Below are 22,799 nucleotides of genomic sequence, written 5' to 3'. Positions count from 1 at the left end.
TCAGCCTCTCTGCTCCTATGATGCTGCTTGGCCTGCTGTGTTCATCCAGCCCTGCACCTTGTTGACAAGGGACAACACTGTTTGATTTCATGCTTGAATTACAGTGGGCATGAAATACACATTCACAGTTATGTTATATATTGCAAACAAATGCTAAAGAGATCATAAGATAAATGCAGGCAATTTGTGCTATTTCAGTCATTTGTTCAGAAGGTGAAACAAAAAAATAATCTATCATCTATCTGGCTCCTGGAATGAGACATGATTTTTAGGTGCACTATGCCAGAGAAAGGTCTATTCCCAGCACAGTAAAGATCACTCTCAAATTTCCCTTTCAATTAAACTGAGCCCTATCCCTCTTATCCTTCAAGATAAGAATACTCCATATTGCAAGTAGTGGTGTGAATGGGACCAACCTTTGTCTTTTCAGCCCATGCCTGTGGAAATCCCAGCTACCCGCCTTATATGACAAGGGTTGTCAATGGAATCGATGCAAGACCATATAGCTGGCCTTGGCAGGTAAGTGACAGATGGGAAATCATGGCAGTCAGGAAAGGAATACTCTCAGCTTTCCCACACCTTTCTGCTAGATATATTGCTCAATCAATAGGTCTTGGGTTCAATGCCTTGCCTCTGATTGGTTCGTTAATCTCAGCTGGAACAGCAGCAGAACTGCCACAATTGACCTTCTTGCCCCTGAGTAAGGAAGGGGATCAGAATCGTCCAGGGTCGCCATTGGAATCTCTACCTTGGAAAGTATTCCTGGAAAGTATGCCTATTTTAGGTGAGCAAAGGTTTAAAAGAAATATATAAGAATCTGTTTCTGTAAAAGCCCTTTCACAACCTCAGCAGGTCCAGAATGAGCACATCCGAACAATGAAGTTCAGGTTTGGTATTGGAATTTAAGATTGTTCCCATGTTGTCAGTCATGCTCACCTGACAAACGGGCAGCGCTATGAAAGCTTGTGAATTCAAATAAATCCGTTAAACTGTAACCTGGTTTCATGTGAGTTTTGACCTTGTCCACCCCAATCCAACACCAGCACCTCAACATTCTGACTACCAACACTCACCATGATATTGGCCCAAGGCAAAGCAAAGACAAACAAAGATCGTTGATAGAGAACTACATCAAACAAGCCTTACCTAGCACTTTATGCTAGTAGAGATAATAAATACAACTAGATGACCTTTCTGAAGAAGGGTCTAGGCCCGAAACATCAGCCTTCCTGCTCCTCTGATGCTGCTTGGCTTGCTGTGTTCATCCAGCTCTACACCTTGTTATCTAAGATGCCAGGAGTGGTCTCCTGGAAAAATACCACATGACTCCGTGTCAAATTGTGATTGACTGTGAAGCCCTGGTGAAATCTGACTGCATTACAGACACTGTAACTGTGACTGCTAACAATGCCCTTCACAATCAAATAGGCCTCCAATGCTCACCACCTCTCACCATGGAAGATGGTCCCTTGGGTGAAGCAGCCAAGTGTTTGCTTAAGCACATGAAGGAAATAGCTGACCAACATGGGGTGTACAGAGTAACAGGAGGGTAAATGGACATGAGAGGATAAAGGAAAATCAGAACAAAAATGCTCTTTAAGTTATAGGTTTATTTGGAAAACGCAGACTGTTGGACAACCAAGCTCACTCAGGAGGCCCAGGTTTCTGAATTCTGCAAGAGTTTTTTTAACTTTTACTCCTTCCATGTAACATTTCAGGATGCGTTGAGTAAACAGGAAAAGGCAGGGACCAAACAGAACTTTCTCCGCTGTGACATCAAATGGACCTGGCTGTTTGATAATAGAAATGGGCCGCGGTGGACTGATGTATATAATGGTAGCTGATTTGAGCGAGTCTGCTGTCGGTTTCTCTCTCTCTCTCTCTCTCTCCTCAACTTTCTTGGGAATAATCTTCTCTGGTTTATTGGTAGATCTCCTTGGAAGTGGACTGTGGATCGTACTATTCTCACACTTGCAGAGGAAGGCTGATTGACAGCGAGATAACAATGTGTAGAGCTGGATGAACACAGCAGGCCAAGCAGCATCAGAGGAGCAGGAGGGCTGACTTTTCGGGCCTGGACCCTTCTTGGGTTTTGACAGCAGGACACTGCATCCAGTGAGTGCCTATTCTGAGTGATAGGCATTTGCAAAGCACTGTTCCTAGCATAGACCACTGAAGATGTATTGCATTTGTGCAGCACTCGGTGTTTTACAGGAGACATTCACCCAGCTAATTCACCATTTCAAAGGACTGACAATGAGTTTGTATAAATTTTACATGTGAACAGCAATTAGGAACAACAACATTGCCTGCTAAGCCTGCAAGAGTATTTCTGTCTTCCATTCTCCTGGTGGATTGGGAGTTAGATTTCCACCATCCCTGTTGTTCTGATGTTGTGCCCCAAATATTGTTACAGCGAGCTTCTCTACACAATGCTAATATTGCATCTTATCTTCGAAGTTCGGGCCAGTCCTACCGCGTGGTGCTCGGGGAGTATGACAGGGATGTGCCAGAGGGTCCAGAAGAGACTATAGATGCTGCCAAGATTTTTGTTCACCCACAGTGGAACCTTAATTGCCTGGCCTGTGGGTAAGTTGGCAGGCTTGTCTCTGAACTCAACCGTCTAACTCAATTGCAGTTTTAACAGCAGTGAGGTGACTCTATGATCCAGCAGCAATAACAACAATTTGCACTACACAGTACCATCAGCAGGAACCTTATGAAACAAAGTACAGTTCCATGCCACTTTAGAGATATTAGATCCGTGTTGGTGAAAAACATCTATTTATCAAAAAGACCCCGAGCTTCTAGTTGTCTGTCACTTCAACACACCACCCTGTTCCCTGGCCAATGTTTCTGTCTCAGGCTTGCTGCAGTGCTCCAGCAAAACTCAGCACAAGCTGGAAGAACAGCACCTCATTTTCCACTTGGGAACTCTCCATCCTTCTGGGCTTAATATCAGTTCAACAACGTTGGGGTTTGAGCTCTCCCACGGACTTACCTCAACCCCCACACATCATGCCTTGTTATCACATTGTCAGCTATTACACACAACCTAATGTTAGCACTAAAAGCCCCCATCAATAGCTACTCACCCTCCTAGCCAGATCGTTATCCACTCCTTTGTCTGTCCAACTGTTCTCTCTTTGGGCTTTATCCCCACCTATCCTTACACCCTCCGCCCACACCCCAACCCCCCCACCCTATCTTCGGTATATAAACCGACATTTTCCTAGTTCCCATCTCTTCTGAGGAAGGGTCACTTGACCTGAAACGTTAACTCTGATTTCTCTCCACAGATGCTGCCAGACCTGCTGAGGTTTTCTAGCAATTTCTATTATTGTTTTTGATTTTCGGCATCCGCAGTTCTTTTGGTTTTTATCAGATATTAATTAATTCTGCTAATAGGCTATGGTAACTTCAGGAAGTGTACTCCCCCAAAATAAACCACCTCTTATTCTATAATTTTGTTTTGAGTATTGCTGCAAAAAGACACATGTTGTCAAAGTTTCTCATCTTGTACTTATCAGGATAATTTGCAAGAATATCAATTTCAAGGGAAGACCAACATTAATATTGTATGCAAGGAGAGTGCTGATGGGTCGGCAAATGGACTCTTATTGGTAGAGATGTGGCCATGGAGAACACACCAGTTGCATGCAACCAATCAGCACTCTCCTCTCATACAGTGTTAATGTCGGTTTCACCTGAAATTGTATTCTTGCAAATTGTCCTGATGAGTGCAAGACGAAAAACTTCAAGAAAATGTGACTTTTCTTAATAATACTCAAGTTCCATATGATCGAATGAACATTTACTTATTGATGCAGCTCAATATTCTCTGGGGATGAGACGTCTTTGCTTTTGGAGCCTCAACATACCTGTTGAGAAAATCCCAGCAACTGAGTTAGTTCCACACATTCACTAATGCAGCGGGGTAGGATACTTTTCTGTGCTCCCTCACTTCACTTGAAAAGTGCTAATTTTATACTCATTCCACGTGGCTCTGCACTTACACTTCAATGTAAGTAGCCGTTTTATAACTACATCACTGATATTTCATGGACATCTTAGCCATTGTATTTCGCTCAGTCCTGCAAAGTTTTCCCTCACAACTAAACACCTGATTTCAGTGCAGAAATTCTCTTTAATGAACTTCCCTGATCTCTTGCAATCCACCAGTCCCTTTATCAAAATGAAATGTCCAAGTTTTCTCCCAAAATTTGAATGGGAAACAACTGGTTACGGTTATCAATTTCCCACAACGTATACCCCACATCACCCCCAGTGGGGAAAGCCAGTGCTGGGAATCTGATACAGCCGCTCCCATCTGATTCTCCAGCATCATGCTCCCTCCATCAGGCTGAATAAAATTCCATGCATGATTTCCCCAGTTATCTGAAGATAAAGATAACTTATTGTGACTTGAATCTTTATCTTGATACTTTATTTTTAATATAATATGGAGATAATTTCCTTCCATGTCAGAATTGCGGTTTTAATAAATTTGTTTGAAAAAAATAAAACTGGCAGACATGGGTGAGTTTGAAGACTAAGGGATTAGGGATGACAGAGATGATTAAATACTTTGTATGGATTGTGATCCAGTCTTGCAATAGTTTTGTCCTTTTGTGAGTGTTTATCATATCTGTTTGACTTTAGGCTGATGTCCAATTTCTCTAAATCTGTTACTTTATACAATATGGAAATACTAACCCAACTTCATGGAACAAAATAATGTCCCTTTCTGAATCAGATTGTAGAAGAAAACCTTCCACCATGTTTATTTCCATAATTACAATTTTCTGCCTCAATGTTAATAGCAAACCCAGAAAATGACATTTCTATAGCACCTTTAACAAACAGAAATGTTCTAACAATTTATAGAATGGACAATGAGTTCCAAATTATTTTAACAGTGGATTAAAAGTCTTTTACCTTTATCCCTCAATAAAGTTTTGGCAAAGATCTGTAGCTCGGGTTGAGGGTGAAGTTGTTGACTTGCTCACCGAGCTGACTTGTTCTCATTCAGACGTTTCATCGCCATGCTAGGTGACATCATCAGTGAAGCCTCCAACGAAGCGATGTTATTCTACTCCATTTGGAATTTATACTGTCTGGTCCATTATGGTGAGTACTGTCATTTCCGTTTTTGATCTGTATCGGTCTGTATACGGGGTCCAATTCTATATGTTTGTTGATTGCATTATGGGTAGAGAACCATGCCTCTAGGAATTCCCGTGCGTGTCCCTGTTTGGCTTGGGCTACTATGGTTACCTTGTCCCAGTTAAATTGATGGCCTTCATTGTCTGAGTGTACCGATATTAAGGAGAGTTTGTCATGCCGTTTTGCTGTTAGTTGATGTTCATGTATTCTGATGGCTAGTTTCCTTCCTGTCTGTCTGAATGTAATGTTTGTTGCAGTCGTTGTATGGTATTTTGTAAACCACATTGGTTCTGCATGTTGTGGGAATGGAGTCTTTAATCCTTGTAACCATTTGTTGTAGAGTAGCTGTGGGCTTGTGGGCCACCAGGATTCCTAGTGGACATCAAGAACATATCGGAACTAACAACAAGACTCCCAAGACCACTAGGAATCCTGGTGGCGCACAAGCCCACAGCCATTCTACGACAAACACTTACATGGGAATTCCTATAAGCATGGTTCTCCACCCATAATGCAATCAACAAACATATAGAATTGGACCCCATATATAAACCCATATAAATCAAAACCGGAAATGACACTACTCACGATAATGGACCGGTCAGTATAAATTCCAAGTGGAGTAGAATAACATTGCTTCATCAGAGGCTCCAGTGATGATGTCACCTAGCATGGTGACGAAACATCTGAGTGAAAACAAGCCAGCTCGGCGAGCAAGTCAACAACCTTTATCCCTCAATCCCTTGAGTTTGTTCCCCTCAATGTACCAAATCCCCCTTAGCTGGTAGATTGCCTTACTCAACACGTTTTCTTCCTCATTCCTTTGTGGAATGTGACCATTGCTAGATAGGCCTGCTTTTGTTGCTCATCTGTAACTGCCATTGGGAATATGGTGGTAAGGTGCAGTCCATATGATACACACAGTGTTGTTAGCAAGGGAGTTTCTGGCTTCTGAACCAACAAAAAAAGGAACAACAATATGTTATTGCAATTGGCTGAGACTCCAGAGGAAACTCAACACTTTCAGCTCATTTGGTACCTTTGCTATAGTCTCAACTCAATAGCCTGCTAATTCGCAGGTCTCTCCTGTACAGTATACTGGCAATGCAGATGGTAGCACACTCATTAATAGTCTTAGGCTAATAATCTGTACACCTGAACATATGTTCCAGCGTTCACATCCCACTGCAGAAGCTGAGGAGTTTAAATGTGATTAATAAATCTGGAAGAAAATCTGGATAATGTTAGCTAAAACTCATCCAGTTCATTAATACTCATCAATGGAGGAAATTTGTAATTCTTGCTTGTGTGATCTATCCATGATCCATAACAGTGTAGCTGACTCTGTAATGGCCAAGTAAATCACAACAGGCAAAAGCATTGTGGATGTTCCTACATCACATTAGTGGCAGTGCTTCAAGAAGATAGTTCAGCACATCCCCAGAACTTTTTTTAAAAAGTAGCTAAAGCTGTAGTCACCGCATTCAGCTGTTCAATTGAGCAGAGCCTTTTTGGAATAATTGCCTAAATAACATCCTCAATTTTTTTAAATTTTAGGAATGACATTGCTTTGATCAAACTTTCCAAACCTGCAACCTTAAGTGACAAAGTTAAGCCTGCCTGTATTCCTCCAGCTGGTGATATCTTTGAAAATAATTATCCCTGCTATGTGACTGGATGGGGCAGGCTGTACAGTAAGTAGCCTGTATTTGCATTCAAATCTTTTAGGTGATATTCAAACAGAAAGGAAGAAAGTAAACATGACATCAAATTTCTGACATAGCTGCATTTACTTGAGAATTATTTTGTTCCACTGAGATTTTTTAAAATTTCTTGCCTTATCTGGTAATGTTCTCATCTCAGGGATTCACCCCAGTGCCCTGAAATGAACTGATTAAAGGATGGGACCATCCACTTAGACATCAAGAAGAATCTTTCTATAGAATAGACCCATTTCAAGGTGGTTTATCGCCTGCATTGTGCTGATACAATCCACTCCTTTGACTGAACTCCCATTCCACACACAAACAAACATCTAGGGGTTAGTTAGTTCAGTTAGCTCGATGGCTGGAGTGGATACACGCCAAAAGCAAAGACTCAATTCCTACACTGGCTGAGGTAGATCTCTGGAAGCTGCCTTATAATGACATTGTGACTCGAACCGTAATGGGTGACCCTTGGACACAGTGAAAAGGCAATTGATGAAGAGTGATGAAAATAGTGGTCAAGGCTAAGACTGACAGTCCAGTATCAAAATTAATAGATTGGCCTACAGCAAAGACATTTTGCAAACTTCCTTTTTAAAATACATCAAAAATACTACATGACTTTGAGATGTTATCAATAATGGAACTATCTTGTTATGTAGACTGAGCGACGCTTTGAAGCTCGGGGACCTATATTTGTATCTTGTGAGAATACACAGGATTAAAGTGTGGAGTCCAATCTGCTCTTTGACATTACTTGTTCAATAATTTTGATAGACGGAATATCCTCTGGGCCATCCTGATTTCCATTTCTGATATATACTTACGGCCACGTAGCTCAGTTCTGGGAATAAAACTATGCAAAAACCTGTCTCTGTTTGTAGCAGAATCAGAACAGTATTTATGAATGAGTGTTGCTAAGGAAATCGTCCTTATAGTAATGGGTTTTATTTCCAGCGATAACTTTATATCAATTACAGGATCAGAATCTGTTAACAGGACTCAAAGTCCCTTGAATTTGTACTGCCATTCTATTAGATTATGACTAATCTGTAGGACAACAATGGAATTATTCATTTGTGAACTTTGATGATAGCATAGGGCATGGCCGAGCATTCCATAGACCAAATGACTTGTTAGGGTTTATTACAAAGGGATTGGAGTATAGGATAAGGAAGTCAAACTACAGTGATAAAGGCCTTGGAGAGACCATACCTGGAGGAATGTGTACAGCTTTGGTCTGCTATCCCTGGAGGGGTTTAGGCATGGCAATGAAAGTTTACCAGCCTGATTCCTGAATGAGGGCATTGCCCTATGCAGCACAACTGAGAGACTAGGCCTATATTCCCTGGAATTTAGAGAAAAGAGAGGTGATCTCATTGAAACCTAATTGAGGTGAGAAATTTCTCATCTCAAAGGGTGGAGATCCATGGGAATGTTTTACTCCATAGGACCATGGATATGTGTTCAGTATATTCAAGACAGAGATTGATAGATTTTTGAATACTGAAGGTATTAAAACTGATTGAGATAGTGCACGAATATGGAGTTGAGGCATCCGTGATTTTACTGAAGCAAGCTTCAGAGATTAAATGGCTTATTATTCCTGCTTCTATCCATTATCTTCTTGATCATGTACGAAGAATAGAATGTTCTTACTTTATTTTTAAACTTTCATGCTGTTATCCAACTCTTACTAAAGCCTTTTAATGTTTCCCTGTGTGGGTGTTATATTGCTACTTTCATGCCAGATAGCAGATGCAGATTTGCTATAATTTAATGGGAGTTTGGTCACTCAGTTGGCTGGACAGCTGGTTTGATTTGATTTATTGTTGTCACATGTACCTAAGTACAGTGAAAAGTTTTATTTTGCATGCAGTACAGGTGGATCATAACATACAAGTACAGATCATAGGGTGTTTAGACAGAATGAGGCACACATGGTTATGGGCTGCACAGGATGCAAACAAAAGCAAGATCAACATTAAATCTGAAATTAGAGAGGTCCATTCAGCAGTCTAATAATGGCAGGTAAGAAGCTGTTCTTGAATCTGTTGGTATGTGTATTTAAGTTTCTGTATCTTTTGCCTAACGGAAGAGGGTGGTAGGGGTCTTTAATGACATAGGCAGCCTTTCTGCAGCAAGGAGAAGTGTAGATGAAGTTCATGGGTGGGAGGTTGGCTTCCGTGATGGTCTGCAATACATAATGATGCCAACAGAATAGGTTCAATTCCAGCACAAGCTGACGTTACCATGAAGGATTCTCTTTTCTAACCTTCTAACCTGAGGCATGGTGACCCTCAGGTTAAACCACTATCTGTCAGCTCTATCTCAGATGAGAGAGCAGCCCAACAATAGGATCACGGTGACTCTACCTTTATTGGAATATACATTACGAAAGTGTGCAGAGCCGTGGAGAGTGTGTGAATATATGCTTCTCAACTTTTCCCCACACTAAAGCTTCAAATGTTACATCCCTCTTTGACCATCATATTGTGAATGTTGTTGTTTACTACAGCTGTACTTTTTTTCTCTAATGAATGAACATTGATATCTGGAATTCTGCCGCTAATGGGCCACTCCCCTCAAAGCTACAACAGGCTCTTCTGCCAATCGTTGACCATCAGACCTGGCAGCAAAGTGACTGATGGGGTAACAATGTGAAGACCACCATGGTTTGCGCTGGAGGATATGAGAAGTCTGGATGTAACGTAAGTAATTTCTACCTCATTCCATTGAAAATGTTTGTGTAACCTAAGAATCTGCATATGGATATTGTAGTATTAAAGAGTCCAAAAGATATTTATTACAGCTGATGATTATACATGTACATAACGCTCCTCAGACATTTAAGTAGCTAGGCCGATGTTAGTTATTCAGTCACAACAGACACTGCGCTTCCAATAGCGTCTCATGCTTCAGTTGATCCAAGTTAAGATGGAGCTTGAGATCTTTACAGCTTTAGACAACATTGCACAGTGCATTGATGATGATATGAGCACACCTCTTAAAGACATGCTGACATAACGTATTTCTTAAAGGTGTATTGATATAATGACTGTAGAACATAGCACAATGAAAATCTATGTCTATTAATTTACCTGTATACTCATATGTGTGTGCGTGTGTGTGTGTGTGTATGTGTGGGTGTATGTGTACGTGTGTGGGTGTGGGTGTGTGTGTGTGTATGTTTCTATGTATGTGTGTGGGTGTATGTGTATGTGTGTGTGTGGGTATATGTGTGTGTGTGTGTGGGTATATGTGTGTGTGTGTGTGTGTGTGTGTGTGTGGGCGTATGTGTGTGTGTGGCTGGTTCCACACAAGCACACACGGTCTGGAGAATTATCCCCATCTCTGAGGTGACAAATATGGATCAAGAGTTGAAGTGGTACTTCTGTACTGGACATGCATGATCTTCTAAAGTTTTGGTTGAGGCTGCCATTTAGGAAGGGTTTAGTAATGATATTCATACCTAATATTGCTTTGGATAACCTGTTTTATCTTCTCTTAATTCAGGGGGACTCAGGTGGTCCTTTGAATTGCCAGGTGCTGATGGACCATGGTATGCTTATGGTGTTGTCAGCTTTGGATCAGCATGGGGCTGCAACACTCTGAAGAAACCCACTGTCTTCATCCGAGTATCAGCTTTCAATTCCTGGATAGATTCAGTTAGCAAGACACTAAACAGCATGAAACTATGACAAAAATGGTTCAAATCTATTTTGATTTAGCTTCATGGAGGTTTCTTTAATTAATTTGCTAATCACAACGTGTTCAATCAAAGAATCACTACCTTCAGAATCTCGCCCCATTCTTCGCTCGTTGCAAATGTTGTCGGATGGATTATTTATCTGCAAAGCCTGATGGTGGAGTTGAGCTGCTTTTGGATAAACATATGTATGACATTTTTGTCGGTATGTGTTAGATAGCTTGTTATTTTCCAGTGAGATCAACAATTAGTCAATCCAGAGTCCAGATGACAGCTTTTAGTGATATTAAGGAATGTTGAAGAACTATAACTCAGACTAGCACAGCTCTTGTAGTGTTAGGAAATATTACACAGGAAGACAAGGAAGCACAAACAAGAAAGACTATTTGAAATGAACTGCTAACATTTAGTACCTTTTATTACTGTCCTTTAGAAAAGCTGGGGATACTGTACATGCATGTATAAAAGTTGATCTTCTGTACAAAGCACTTTCTTACCCTTTGTGCCTAAAAATGTAATTTTTCACATAAAAGCTGATGTTAGGTTGTGACTTCCCCCTGCTGAGGGTGGCAAGAGAAGTGGCAAGAGGGGAAATAATTATGTCAGTTGGTCCTACAGAGTAGCCCAACCCCATCTTGCCACCTCAGCAATTAAATGCTGAGTGTAAAGGTCACTATCAACAAAGACTCTTTATTGTGTATCAGTAATCTATTCAATTGTTCATCCTTTGTTAAACAAATTAACGTAATAGTTTAAACACAAAATGAGGTCTGAGTCAAAAGTCACTTGACAATGGTGAGAGACAGATCCTTAGGTGGCTTGGGATAATTCCAATAGTTAAAATACTTAGAACAATGATTATGTTCACTATCATTGACTTAATACCATAAGCTTATACAAATATAAAGATTAGTGAAGAAACCCTCAAAGGTAACATCAAAAAAAAATTTAAAAAAATTCAATAAGATATTAGAGGCACTGACACTTCCATTTTGCTATAAAAGTATACATTAATAAGGAAAAATTTCAGCTTCGTTTTGGACTTTTCCACATCTGTTTTTCTCTTATTGACACCTGAAGGCACAGAGATGTGCTGCGTGTTCCAATGGTAATGGCTCCATCCCAAATGAACTTCCATTCACCTGGAATTCAATTCACTCTTGCTTTCCTCCAGTTCTGTGGATGCAAATAAATGTCTCTGACAAGCAATTATTGAATGTTACACCTTAGTTTTGAAATAGCATTTATACCTCTGAGTTAGAATGTTGTCATTTTTTGGACATATCCAGTGGGTTATTTCATCTTGTAGAGGAACACAGTGTCATGGAATGGTGGAACACAAATTGCATTGTTCATTCAGTTGCATTCCCAATCATTGTCATTGTGGAGAGCCACTAGGCAGAGGCCAAAGGCTTTCCCCGTGGAATAAAGAAGAGATGAAAGGAAAAACTGCAAAGGCTACTGGAATTCCATTCAACACTGTTTCAGTACGGGTTACAGGCTGACAATCTCATCACAGAGAGAAAGTAAGAACTTCAGATGCTGGTCAGAGATAACACAGTGTGGAGCTGGAGGAACACAGCAGGCCAGGCAGGATCAGAGGAGCAGGAAAGTTGACGTTTCAGGTCGAAGAAGGGTCCTGACCCAAAACGTCAACTTTCCTGCTCCTCTGATGCTGCCTGGCCTGCTGTGTTCCTCCAGCTCCATACTGACAATCTCATTGCAGCTGCTTTGTAACTTAAGCACAGTCGACTTAAAATTGAAAGCATTAGCCCATCAAACTGCTGATATTAACATCTCTCTTTCTTTTATCATTATTACTAATATCTCCTCCTATGTCTTTAATTTTCAGACAATGGCCAATAACTGAATGGTGGGACAACTGCATTTCATATCCTGAGTGTTAATCAAGAACTGAATAAACTTAATAAAAACCGAAGAAATTGATAACTGTGGTCATTTTGTTTCTGGGAAATGGGTCTTTGCATCTGCATCAACTGTATTTATCAATGAGAACCTGATCCATCTTATTGTTTCATTCATTTCCCTGTTCTGACATTGCACACTTCTCACATCTATCCTTTTCCCACCCCCACTTTACTGCCACCTAACACTTCCATTCATCTGGAATTCAATTCACTCTTGCTTTCCACCAGTTCTGTGGATACAATTGTCTCTGACAAGCAATTATTGAATTTTACACTTAGTTTTGAAATAGCGTTTATATCTCAGAGTTAGAATGTTGTCAAGGAGCTAGTGGGCCCAAAGATCCACTCCAGAATTTGGTTACAAAACGTATGCTGACATTCTTTTGCAATGCTGAGAGAATACTGCACAGTCAAAGGTGCCATCTTAGCAGGAGATTAAACTGCGTTGTTGTCTGCCCAATTTGCTGGATGCAAGAGATCTCAAGGCACCACAGCAGGGTGTCCTAATTCAATACTCACTCATTGGCCAGACACTAAAACAGTGAAAAAAAGGGCATTTATAAATGGTTGTTTATTTATTTGTATCATAACACCAGGGTAGGTCATCCAGGAAATGAGTTGATGAGGAAAATTATCCAGTGCAATGCTAACAGTAGTTTACCTTTCATGGAAGAACTTGGAATGTTTTTCCTTAAAAACTGTGCATTCTACATTTTTCTGCAGCATTACTAATTTGACTGAGAATGATGGAACTTATTTTGGACTTTTATTGTATCATGGGGATTTTAATTGAAGGCAAAGACCTCGAAATTATTATATACAACATAACTAATTTTCAAAATTACTCCTAAAATTGAATGCAAGATGTCCAGGTCGACAAATTTGTCATCCCCAGAAACCTGTTGAAAATTTGAGAAAAATAAAGAAAAAAACTTTAAGGAAAAAATCATAGCCTTCCCAAACTAAGACTAGGCTCGAAACAATGACCATTCCATTATCAACCAACAGAACTGGCATGACTGTGTAAGAAATCTCTGTACTTGTCGAGCTTATTAATTCGTCCATATACGTGCAGCCTTGCAACAAGGCATAAAAAGTGACATTAGCTCTAAAGACAGCATCATATCAGATACTTCATAGTGATTAGCATTGCTGCCTCACAGCACCAGGGACCCAGGCTCAATTCCACCCTCGGGCGACTGTCTGTGTGGAGTTTGCACATTCTCCCCGCGTCTGCGTGGGTTTCCTCCGGGTGCTCCAGTTTCCTCCCACAGCCCAAAGATGTGCAGATTAGGTGGATTGGTCATGCTAAATTGCCCCATCGTGTTCAGGGATGTGTAGATTAGGTGGGTTATAGGGTGATGGGTCTGGGTGGGATGCTCTGAGAGTCAGTGAGGACTTGTTGGGCCAAAGGGACTGTTTCCACACTGTAGGGATTCTATGATCTATGATCAGTAATAATAGCAGGATTCTGGGGAGTGGTGCCAAACAAAGAGACCTTGGGCTGCAGGTTCATAGTTCCTTGAAGGTGGAGTCTCAGGTAGAAGGATAGTGAAGAAGGCGTCTAGTATGCTTGCCGTTATTAATCAGTGCATTGAGTATAGGTGTTGGGATGTCATGTTGTGGCTGTACAGGACATTGGTTAGGCCACTTTTGGAATACTGCATTCAATTCTGGTCTCCCTGCTACAGCAAAGATGTTGTTAAATTTGAAAGGGTGCAGAAAAGCTTTACCAGAATGTTGGTAGGGTTGGAGGATTTGAGCTATAGAGAGGGCTGAATAGGCCAGGGGTATTTTCCTTAGAGCTTCAGAGGTTGACGGGATGACCTTATCAAGGTTTATAAAATCATGGGAGGCAGAGATAGGTTGAATTGCCAAGGTCTTTTTCCCAGAGTAGGGGAGTCCAAAACTAGAGGGTATAAGTTTCAGTTGAGAGGGGGAAGATTTAAGAGACCTAAGGGGCAACTTTTTCACACAGAGGGTGGTGTGTCTATGTAATGAGAAGCCAGAGGAAGTGGTGGAGGTTGGTACAATTATACCATTTAAGAGACATTTCGATGGGTACATGAATAGAAAGGGTTTAGAGGGATATGGGCCAAATGCTGGCAAATGGGACTAGATTAATTTGAAGTGGCCAGTCGGCATGGATGAGTTGAACCAAAGAGTTTGTTTCCATGCTGTATAGCTCTACGACTCTATGACTTCAAAGTCACTGCAATTCCTGCCACGTGCCAAATGGGAAGTGCAGGCCCTGTGCATTTGTGAAACTGTTCCTGATTTATTTATTGTCAGTGGCAGAAAATACAGGGTCTCTGGCCTTCTATGACCATCTCAGACCATCCTAAAGGACTTTGCAACCAATGAAGCGTATTTTTGAAGTGTTAACATTTTGTAATGCAGTGAAAACAAATGAAATGATTATTGATCTAGTTTCCAGTTGTGGCATCTTACTGCGTGCAAATTGACTGTTGTGTTTACTTACATAACAGCATTGAGTACAGTTCAAATTAGTTTTGGCACAAAAGTGATTGGGAAACTTTTCCAACCAAGTCCTGGACTTGTTCTTGACATTTTTTCTTGGATTTGTCTGCCAACAAAAATCATATTGGAGGTTTCTTTTGAAGGACATTAATAACTGGGAGGACCTTACCAATCACTCAGAATTGTGACAACTTCCCTATCATTCTGGACCATACTTTGAGTCACAACATTGTCACCATGAGTGGCAGAAGGAAAGAAAAGGAAGCAAATTCTGCTCTCCACTTCCAACTACTTTCTAGGATACCCTGCGCCATGTGCCCAAAGAGTCTGGAATCAACCTGTTCTGTCACATGAAGAGTCTTTGACAAAGTCCATCGTGGCAGGCAGGTACAAAAGGTGAAGTCACATGGTATCAGGGGTGAGCTGGCAAGATGGATGCAGAACTGGCTTAGTCATAGGAGACAGAGACTAGTGGTGGAAGGATGCATTTCAGAATAAAGGGTTGTGACTAGTGGTGTTCCACAGGGATCAGTGCTGGGACCTCTGCTGTTTGTCATCTACATAAATGATTCAGAGGAAAACGTAGCTGGTCTAATTAGTAAGTTTGCAGATGATACAAAGATTGGCGGAGTTGAGGATAGACAGGAGGATTGTCAGAGGATACAACAGGACATAGATCAGTTGGAAGCATGGGCAGAAAAATGGTAGATGGAGTTTATTCCAGGTAAATGTGAGGTGATGCATTTTGGAAGGTCAAGTACATGTGGAAATTGTACAGTGAATGGCAGAGCCCTTTGGAGTATTGATATAGACAGAGATCTGGGTGTGCAAGTCCACACATCACTGAAGGTGGCAGTGCAAGTTGATAAGGTAGTAAAAAAGGATTATGGCATGCTGGCCTTCATTGGAAGGGGCATTGAGTATAAGGATAGGCAAGTTATGCTGCATCTTTATAGAACTTTAGGAAGGCCACACTTGGACGATTGCATACAGTTCTGGTCACCACACTACCAGAAGGATGTGAGATAACAAGGTGTAGAGCTGGATGAACACAGCAGGCCAAGCAGCATCAGAGGAGCAGGAAAGCTGACGTTTCGGGTCTGGACCCTTCTTCAGAAGACCCTTCTTCATTTTCTGAAGAAGGGTCCAGACCCTATACGTCAGCTTTCCTGCTCCTCTGATGCTGCTTGGCCTGCTGTGTTCATCCAACTCCACACCTTGTATTCTCAGATTCTCCAGCATTGGCAGTTCCCACTACCAGAAGGATGTGGATGTTTTGGAGAGAGTACAGAAAAGGTTCACCAAGATGTTGCCTGGTATGGGGGATTTTAGCTATGAAGAAAGGTTAGATAGACTGGGTTTGTTTTCACTGGGACGCAGGAGGTTAAGGGGCGACCTGAAAGAAGTTTATAAGATTTTGAATGGCATGGATAGAGTGGAAAGTATGAGGCTTTTTCCCAGATTGGAGGCGTCAATTACTAGGGACACAGGTTCAAGGTGAAGTTTAAAAGAGATGTGTGAGGCAAGTTTTTCACGCAAAGGGCGGTGAGTACCTGGAACACATTGCCAGAGGAGATGGTGAAAACAGACACAATAGCAACATTCAAGAAGCACTTGGTGAATACATGAATAGGAAGGGAATAGAATGATCCCATAAGTGAAGATAGTTTTAAGAGAGAAAGGCAAAATGTGTTGGCGCAGGCTTGGAGGGCCGAAGGGCCTGTTCCTGTCCTGTATTGTTCTTGTTATTGAGACAGGCAGTGAGGTTGTTGACTTGCTCGTTGAGCTGGCTTGTTTACGTTCAGACATTTTGTCACCATGCTAGGTAACATTATCAGTGAAGCCTCTGATGAAGCGATGTTATTCTACTCTGCTTGGAATTGAAACTGTCTGGTCTGTTATGGTGAGTAGTGTCATTTCTCGTTTTGATCTGTATGGGTTTGTACATGGGGTCCAATTCTATATGTTTGTTGATTGTATTACGGGTGGAGAACCATGCCTCTAGGAATGCTAAAACTTTAAACACCTACGGGCATAACACTCTAAAAATTGCCCGACAATGGGAAACCTTCGCCAACCGACTGAGCTCTACCCGTGAACAACTTCACTTTCTCCGCGAATGCCTCAGGAACCAAGTACTGCCCCGCAGCGTGAAATACAATCCTCCACTCAACAACCCACAGGCTATAAAATAGCTGAACAGAACGGATGCAGAATGCTACGAGCAATGATTAATGATGCCCATAACCGACTCCACAGGTACGAACGAGAAATTTTGCGCCAAAAATCACAGTATCTAAACAATACGGACCAGCACTGGACTATAACCCTAGAATAGGCCATCACCATCAATCAACACAAAACCAAAACTAAGAAGAGACACAAGCTACAAGAGAAACTCACCAAACTGATCCACCACAAAAGACAAGGACAACAACAAACCAGACAAATGGATAAGAAACCTATCCATCAGACAACTCACAGAAACTGAGAAAGCTGTGCTATTACACAGACTGAGCTATAACCACAAAGATGCGAACAGAACAGACTTCATGGCCGCCCTGGAGGCTACATTAAAAGACAACAGACTCACGGACAAATCACAACAAGCCATCCGACAAAGTATAATCCCCAAACTACACAGAAGGAACAAAGTGGACAACCTGAACACATCAGAGAGAAAAGCACTAGATAAACGCAAGAAAGACAAGAACATCATAATCCTACCAGCAGGCAAAGGGCGCATGACCATCCTTATGAACAAACCAGACTACGTGAAGAAAGCACAGGCATTACTCGCAGATACAACCATTTACCAACAGGTGGCAATAGACCCAACACTGCAGCTAGGTAATAGGATCACCCAGACACTGAAGAGACTAAAGGATGCAGGGCAGATAACCAAGACGGACTACTTGAGAATCAACCCAGAAGGCATGAACACCCATCGCTTCTTTGGGCTTCCTAAAGTACACAAACCAAACAGACCCATTGTTTCTAAGGCTTTGGAGTAGATTTGTAGCTCAGGTTGTGGATGTTGAGGTTGGTTGGCTCGCCAAGCTGGTTCAGCAGCAGGGTAATGAAATGTCTGCAGAACAACAACGAACCAACTCGGTGAGCCAACCAAACTTAAGACCCATTGTTTCCCTACCAAGCACACCTTCACACAAACTGGCCAAGGACCTACAACAGAGATTGAAACACCTAGTCGATGGATCACTCCACTCCATCCACTCAACCCAAGAATTCCTCAATACCCTCAAGAACATAAAAATCAGCGACGACGAGATTATGGTACCCTTTGACATCACAGCTTTATTCACATCAATCAACATCCCACTAGCCAAAGAAACACTGGCCACATTACTACAGGAAGCAGCAACGCAGACCAGCAGTTCCATCAGCAATAACAACATACTAAAACTACTAGACTTGTGCCTCACCACACACTTTGTCTTTAATGGTCAAGCATACAAACAGATCAATGGCACACCAATGGGGTCACCCATCTCAGGACTCAATGCAGAATCAGTCATACAAAGACTAGAACACACCACCCTCCCTTGCTTTCAACCTAAGCTGTGGATCTGGTACGACATGCTTGTCATTATTAAACGCAACAAACTAGAAGAGACCCACCACCTCATCAATAATGTATTCACAGGGATTAAATTCACAAGGGAAGAGGAAAACAACAATCAATTTCCTTTCTGGATGTTAAAGTTGAGCATATGACCAACGGGGAGTTCCAAACCTCTGTATACGGGAAAGCAACCCACACTGATTGAATCCTCAACTTCCACAGCAACCACCCCAACGTCCACAAACAAAGCTGCATTAGGACACTATTTAAACAGGACAGGAACTCTGCAACACTCGGAACTATGCAGGAAAGAGGAAGAGCACATATACAAAACCTTCACTATGAACAGATATCCCTGCAAATTCACCCGCTGATGCCTACAAAACAGACAACAACAGGAGGACACAGTACGCCCTAGCACACTTACCACACTTCCCTATGTCAGGAACATATCGGAACTGACAACAAGACTCCTAAGACCACTAGGAATCATGGTAGCCCACAGCCACTCTACAACAAACAAGGATTAAAGACCCCATTCCTACAACATGCAGAACCAACGTGGTTTACAAAATACCATGCAACAACTGCCACAAACATCACATTGGACAGACAGGAAGGAAACTGGCCATCAGAATACATGAACATCAACTAGCAGCAAAATGGCACGACAAGCTCTTCTTAATGAAGGCCATCAGTTTAACTGGCACAGGGTAACCATAGTAGCCCAAGCCAAACACAGTCACGCACGAGAATTCCTAGAGGCATGGTTCTCGAAGGCGAGCAAGTCAAGTAACCTCACCCACAATCCGAGCTACAGATCTTTGTTAAAACTTTAAACAGGCAAGATTGCTGGGACTTTGACCAAGATCATTGTATCCTTACAGCAGGAACTCATGACCTTCAGTAGATGTCATCCTCTAAGCAAGAGATAGCCGCTTCCACCAATCATTCACAAGTAATTTGTTGGCTGTTAAGAACTGTGGAACAGCCCAAGGTTGTGAAATGTATACCATGAATCCAAGTCCTTGTGATTCTTTCTGTCACGAATATGCAATGTTATAATATTGATGCTATGTTAATTATTAAATCTAACAAGAAGTGATGTTTCCACACAAGTTTGGAAGAACAACCCACTCTTCTTTCATCTTTAAATTTAATTCCAGCCCACGATGAAATATTCTTTTCCACAATTGCTGTAGCTTGGATTCTAATTTCAACGTATTTGAGGGAAGTCAGCTCACATTCAAATGCACCAAAATCTATTGCCTAATTTGGTGTTAATGGCTCTAACTAGGATATGTCACCACATAGGTGCCAAACTACCAGTTTCATATGGAGGAAAAATGTCACCTTAATGGAATTAAGAATTGTATTCTGTTTGTTATTAGCCATTGGGAGAATTGGAGGATGCTTATACTGACCGTTTCAAGTTGTGGAAAAATTGTCATTCCGAAAGAGAAAAGGTGATTAATTTTTCAATTGAAGATTGTTCAATAGAACAATACCCTTGTTCCTCATATCTTGAACAAAACCACTTAGTTTTTTTTGTTAAATAAAGGGACTCTCTTCCTTGAGGGATGAGTCACTTGTGTGATACATGAACCCACATACTTATGCCTCATTGTGGGGTGCTGGCAATTGGTTTATTTGAGGATATTTCGCTAAAAATATGGTAAGAGATTTTTTGATAAAGTTATATATCATTTTGGAATGGTTTGTAAAGTATTAGTCTTTGATCTTTACATGTTGCATGATTTCAATTCCAACAGATCAAGCTCAATCTGAAACTAAAACAGTTAATTTGAGAAATAATTGGCACAGCTCCTTTCAAAGTTCAAGTGTGAGAATATATAATTCAATCAACCTTTTAGTAAAACAGTTACATTGAGAAAACACACTGTTCATATTCTAGTAAACATTCTATCTTGGCATGGATGAAATTGACAAAAGATTAGCGTTGTCAATGACCTTGGAGACTGATTGTGTGAAGCAGTAATGGTATTATTGGAATTTGACAGCTATGACACTGTACATTCACAGGACGCCTACTTGGTCAATCCCCTTTAACATCTTGTATACCTCAATTAAATCTTCTCTCATTCTTCTAAACTCCAGAGAGTATCGGCCTAAACTGCTCAATCTCTCCTCACGAGACAGGTTTCTTATCTCTGGAATTAATCTAGTGAACATTCTCTGAACTGCCTCCAATTCAATTATACCCTCTACAAGTAATTAGAATTGGAACTAGCTTTATTGTTGCATGTACTCACGTTGAGTACAGTGAAATGTTTACAAGTTGCCACTTATGGTGCCATCTTAGGTAGAAAGATACCTAGGTACAGAATGTTAGGTACAAACCAGAAAAATAAAGAAACAAAGTTAAAGCTTACAGTCCTTCTTAGTAAAAAGTACAAAAACAAAGAAACACAGTTAACAGTTCTGTGCCAGGGTCCATAAGCACCTAACCATACTGAGCTTGCACACCTCACAAGGGTTTGACCTCACCTCTACCACAGCCTGGTGCTGCCTGCTCTCGCAGCCTGTTCCTGCTCCCACCACCACCTCAGGCTGCCTGCTCTAGCTCTTGCCACCCCAGGCTGCCTACTAAGGCGACAAAAACTCTACTCCAGAATTTTTTTGAATTATTATTGTCACATGCACCTAGGTACGGTGAAAAGTTTTGTTTTGCATGCAGTACAGGCATATCATATCATACAAAGTGCATTAGGGTAATAGAGCAGAGCGAGGAATACAGTGTTACAACTGCAGAGAAGGTACACAAAGAGCAAGGTCAACATTAAATTTGAAATTTGAGAGGACCACTGAGAAGTCGAATAACAGTGGGGAAGATGTTCTTGCATCTGTTGGTCTGTGTGTTTGAGTTTTTGTATCACGCAGTCTCACAGTGCTTTATATAGTTGCAACAACACTGTCCTACTTGTGTACTCCATTCCTTTAGCAATAAATGCCAAAGATACATTTGCCTTGCTGTACCTGCATACTAGCTTTCTGCAATTCATGCACGAGGATACCCAGATCCCTCTGTAGCAAAGTATTTTGAAGTTTCTCTCTATTTAAATAATAAGTTGCCTCTTTACTCTTCACACTTATCCATGTTAAACTCCAACTGCCAACTTTTGGTTCATTCGCCAAACATATCCATATCTATTTGTAAATTTCTTATTGCCTCATTGCAAGTTACTTTCCTACATGTTTTAGTGCCATCTGCAAATTTGATGATTGTACCTTCCATCCCTGCATCTAAATAGTTAACATAGATTGTAAATAGTTGGGGACTGAGAACCAAACCCTGTGGCACCCCAGTAGTTACAATTTGCCAACCATAAAAAAGACCCATTTATCCTGACTGAGATAGCAGGAACTGCAGATGCTGGAGAACCTGGGATAACAAGGTGTAGAGCTGGATGAACACATGGTGTGATATGGTGTGGGTGGACTGAGACCACATGAAACTATACCACAGTATCATAGAGAGAACTACTTTACATGAGCACAAGGATGCAAACTGTGATTGCCATATATGGGAGTATTAATGCATAATAAAGTGTTAATTAATGAAGTCTAGTCCCACGGACAATTCTTGTCTTTGCCTTGTCCTTTGTCAGTCTGCAAAGAAACCAAACTCAATGTGGCATCAAACCACGCGATGAAGGAGAATTCTATATAAAAGACAATTAATATATTCATGACATTAATTCTGTGCCTCTATTCTCTGATGCTGAGTATTTTAGCATGTTTCTGTTCACACTGATATTAAAATTGCATTGTGAGTGCACCTTTGAACACACAGGAGCACAGTGCAGTGGGTTTGAGGAGAATCTATCTGCTTGGAATGGAACAATCTGCAGTAAATTTGTGGGGAAGGAGGTGCTGGGAAGTCTATTTCTCTGGCGCTGGGAGGCAGTCGGCCGACATTAAGTCGACGTTACCTTTAAGAGGCCGGGACTTTCCCTTGAAGTGAAGATGGCGGCGGGGGATCGCGGCCTGGAGCCCGGAGCGGCCGGAGGAGCCTGTAGCCGGCTCCGGGCCTAGGCCAGGCCAGGCCAGGGGGGGCCCCCCGTACCGTCCCCTCTCCTCCTCAGCCGGGCCTCAGCGGCATGCTCGGCAAATACTTCCTGATGGGGCTCCGCAGCTTCGTGTGGCTGGCGGTGAAGGTGTGGAGTGTGTGTGTGGAGGCGGCTCGGAGACAAGTGCGGGCGGTG

General features: G+C 41.6%; 1 protein-coding gene and 1 pseudogene across 4 annotated transcripts in view; both read left to right on the top strand.

The window, feature by feature from the left end:
• Positions 1-405: 405 nt before the first annotated feature.
• LOC109918376 lies at positions 406-10,573 on the top strand (annotated as a pseudogene).
• Positions 10,574-22,477: 11,904 nt separating this feature from the next.
• LOC109918374 (CTD nuclear envelope phosphatase 1-like) overlaps positions 22,478-22,799 on the top strand; it is a 52,535-nt gene continuing 52,213 nt past the window's right edge. For 2 of the 4 annotated variants that reach the window (XM_048615101.1, XM_048615103.1), the window contains exon 1: positions 22,483-22,796. In XM_048615101.1, coding sequence (XP_048471058.1) covers positions 22,695-22,796 — 102 coding nt within the window. In that variant the 5' untranslated portion in view covers positions 22,483-22,694. Of the gene's footprint in view, positions 22,797-22,799 lie in introns of all 4 variants that reach the window. The other 2 variants (XM_048615102.1, XM_020518290.2) reach the window with 2 other exon arrangements.

This window comes from Rhincodon typus, chromosome 31 (genome assembly GCF_021869965.1).
Source record: "Rhincodon typus isolate 14 chromosome 31, sRhiTyp1.1, whole genome shotgun sequence".
Lineage (NCBI taxonomy): Eukaryota > Metazoa > Chordata > Chondrichthyes > Orectolobiformes > Rhincodontidae > Rhincodon > Rhincodon typus.
This window is presented reverse-complemented; position numbering and strand designations above follow the sequence as displayed.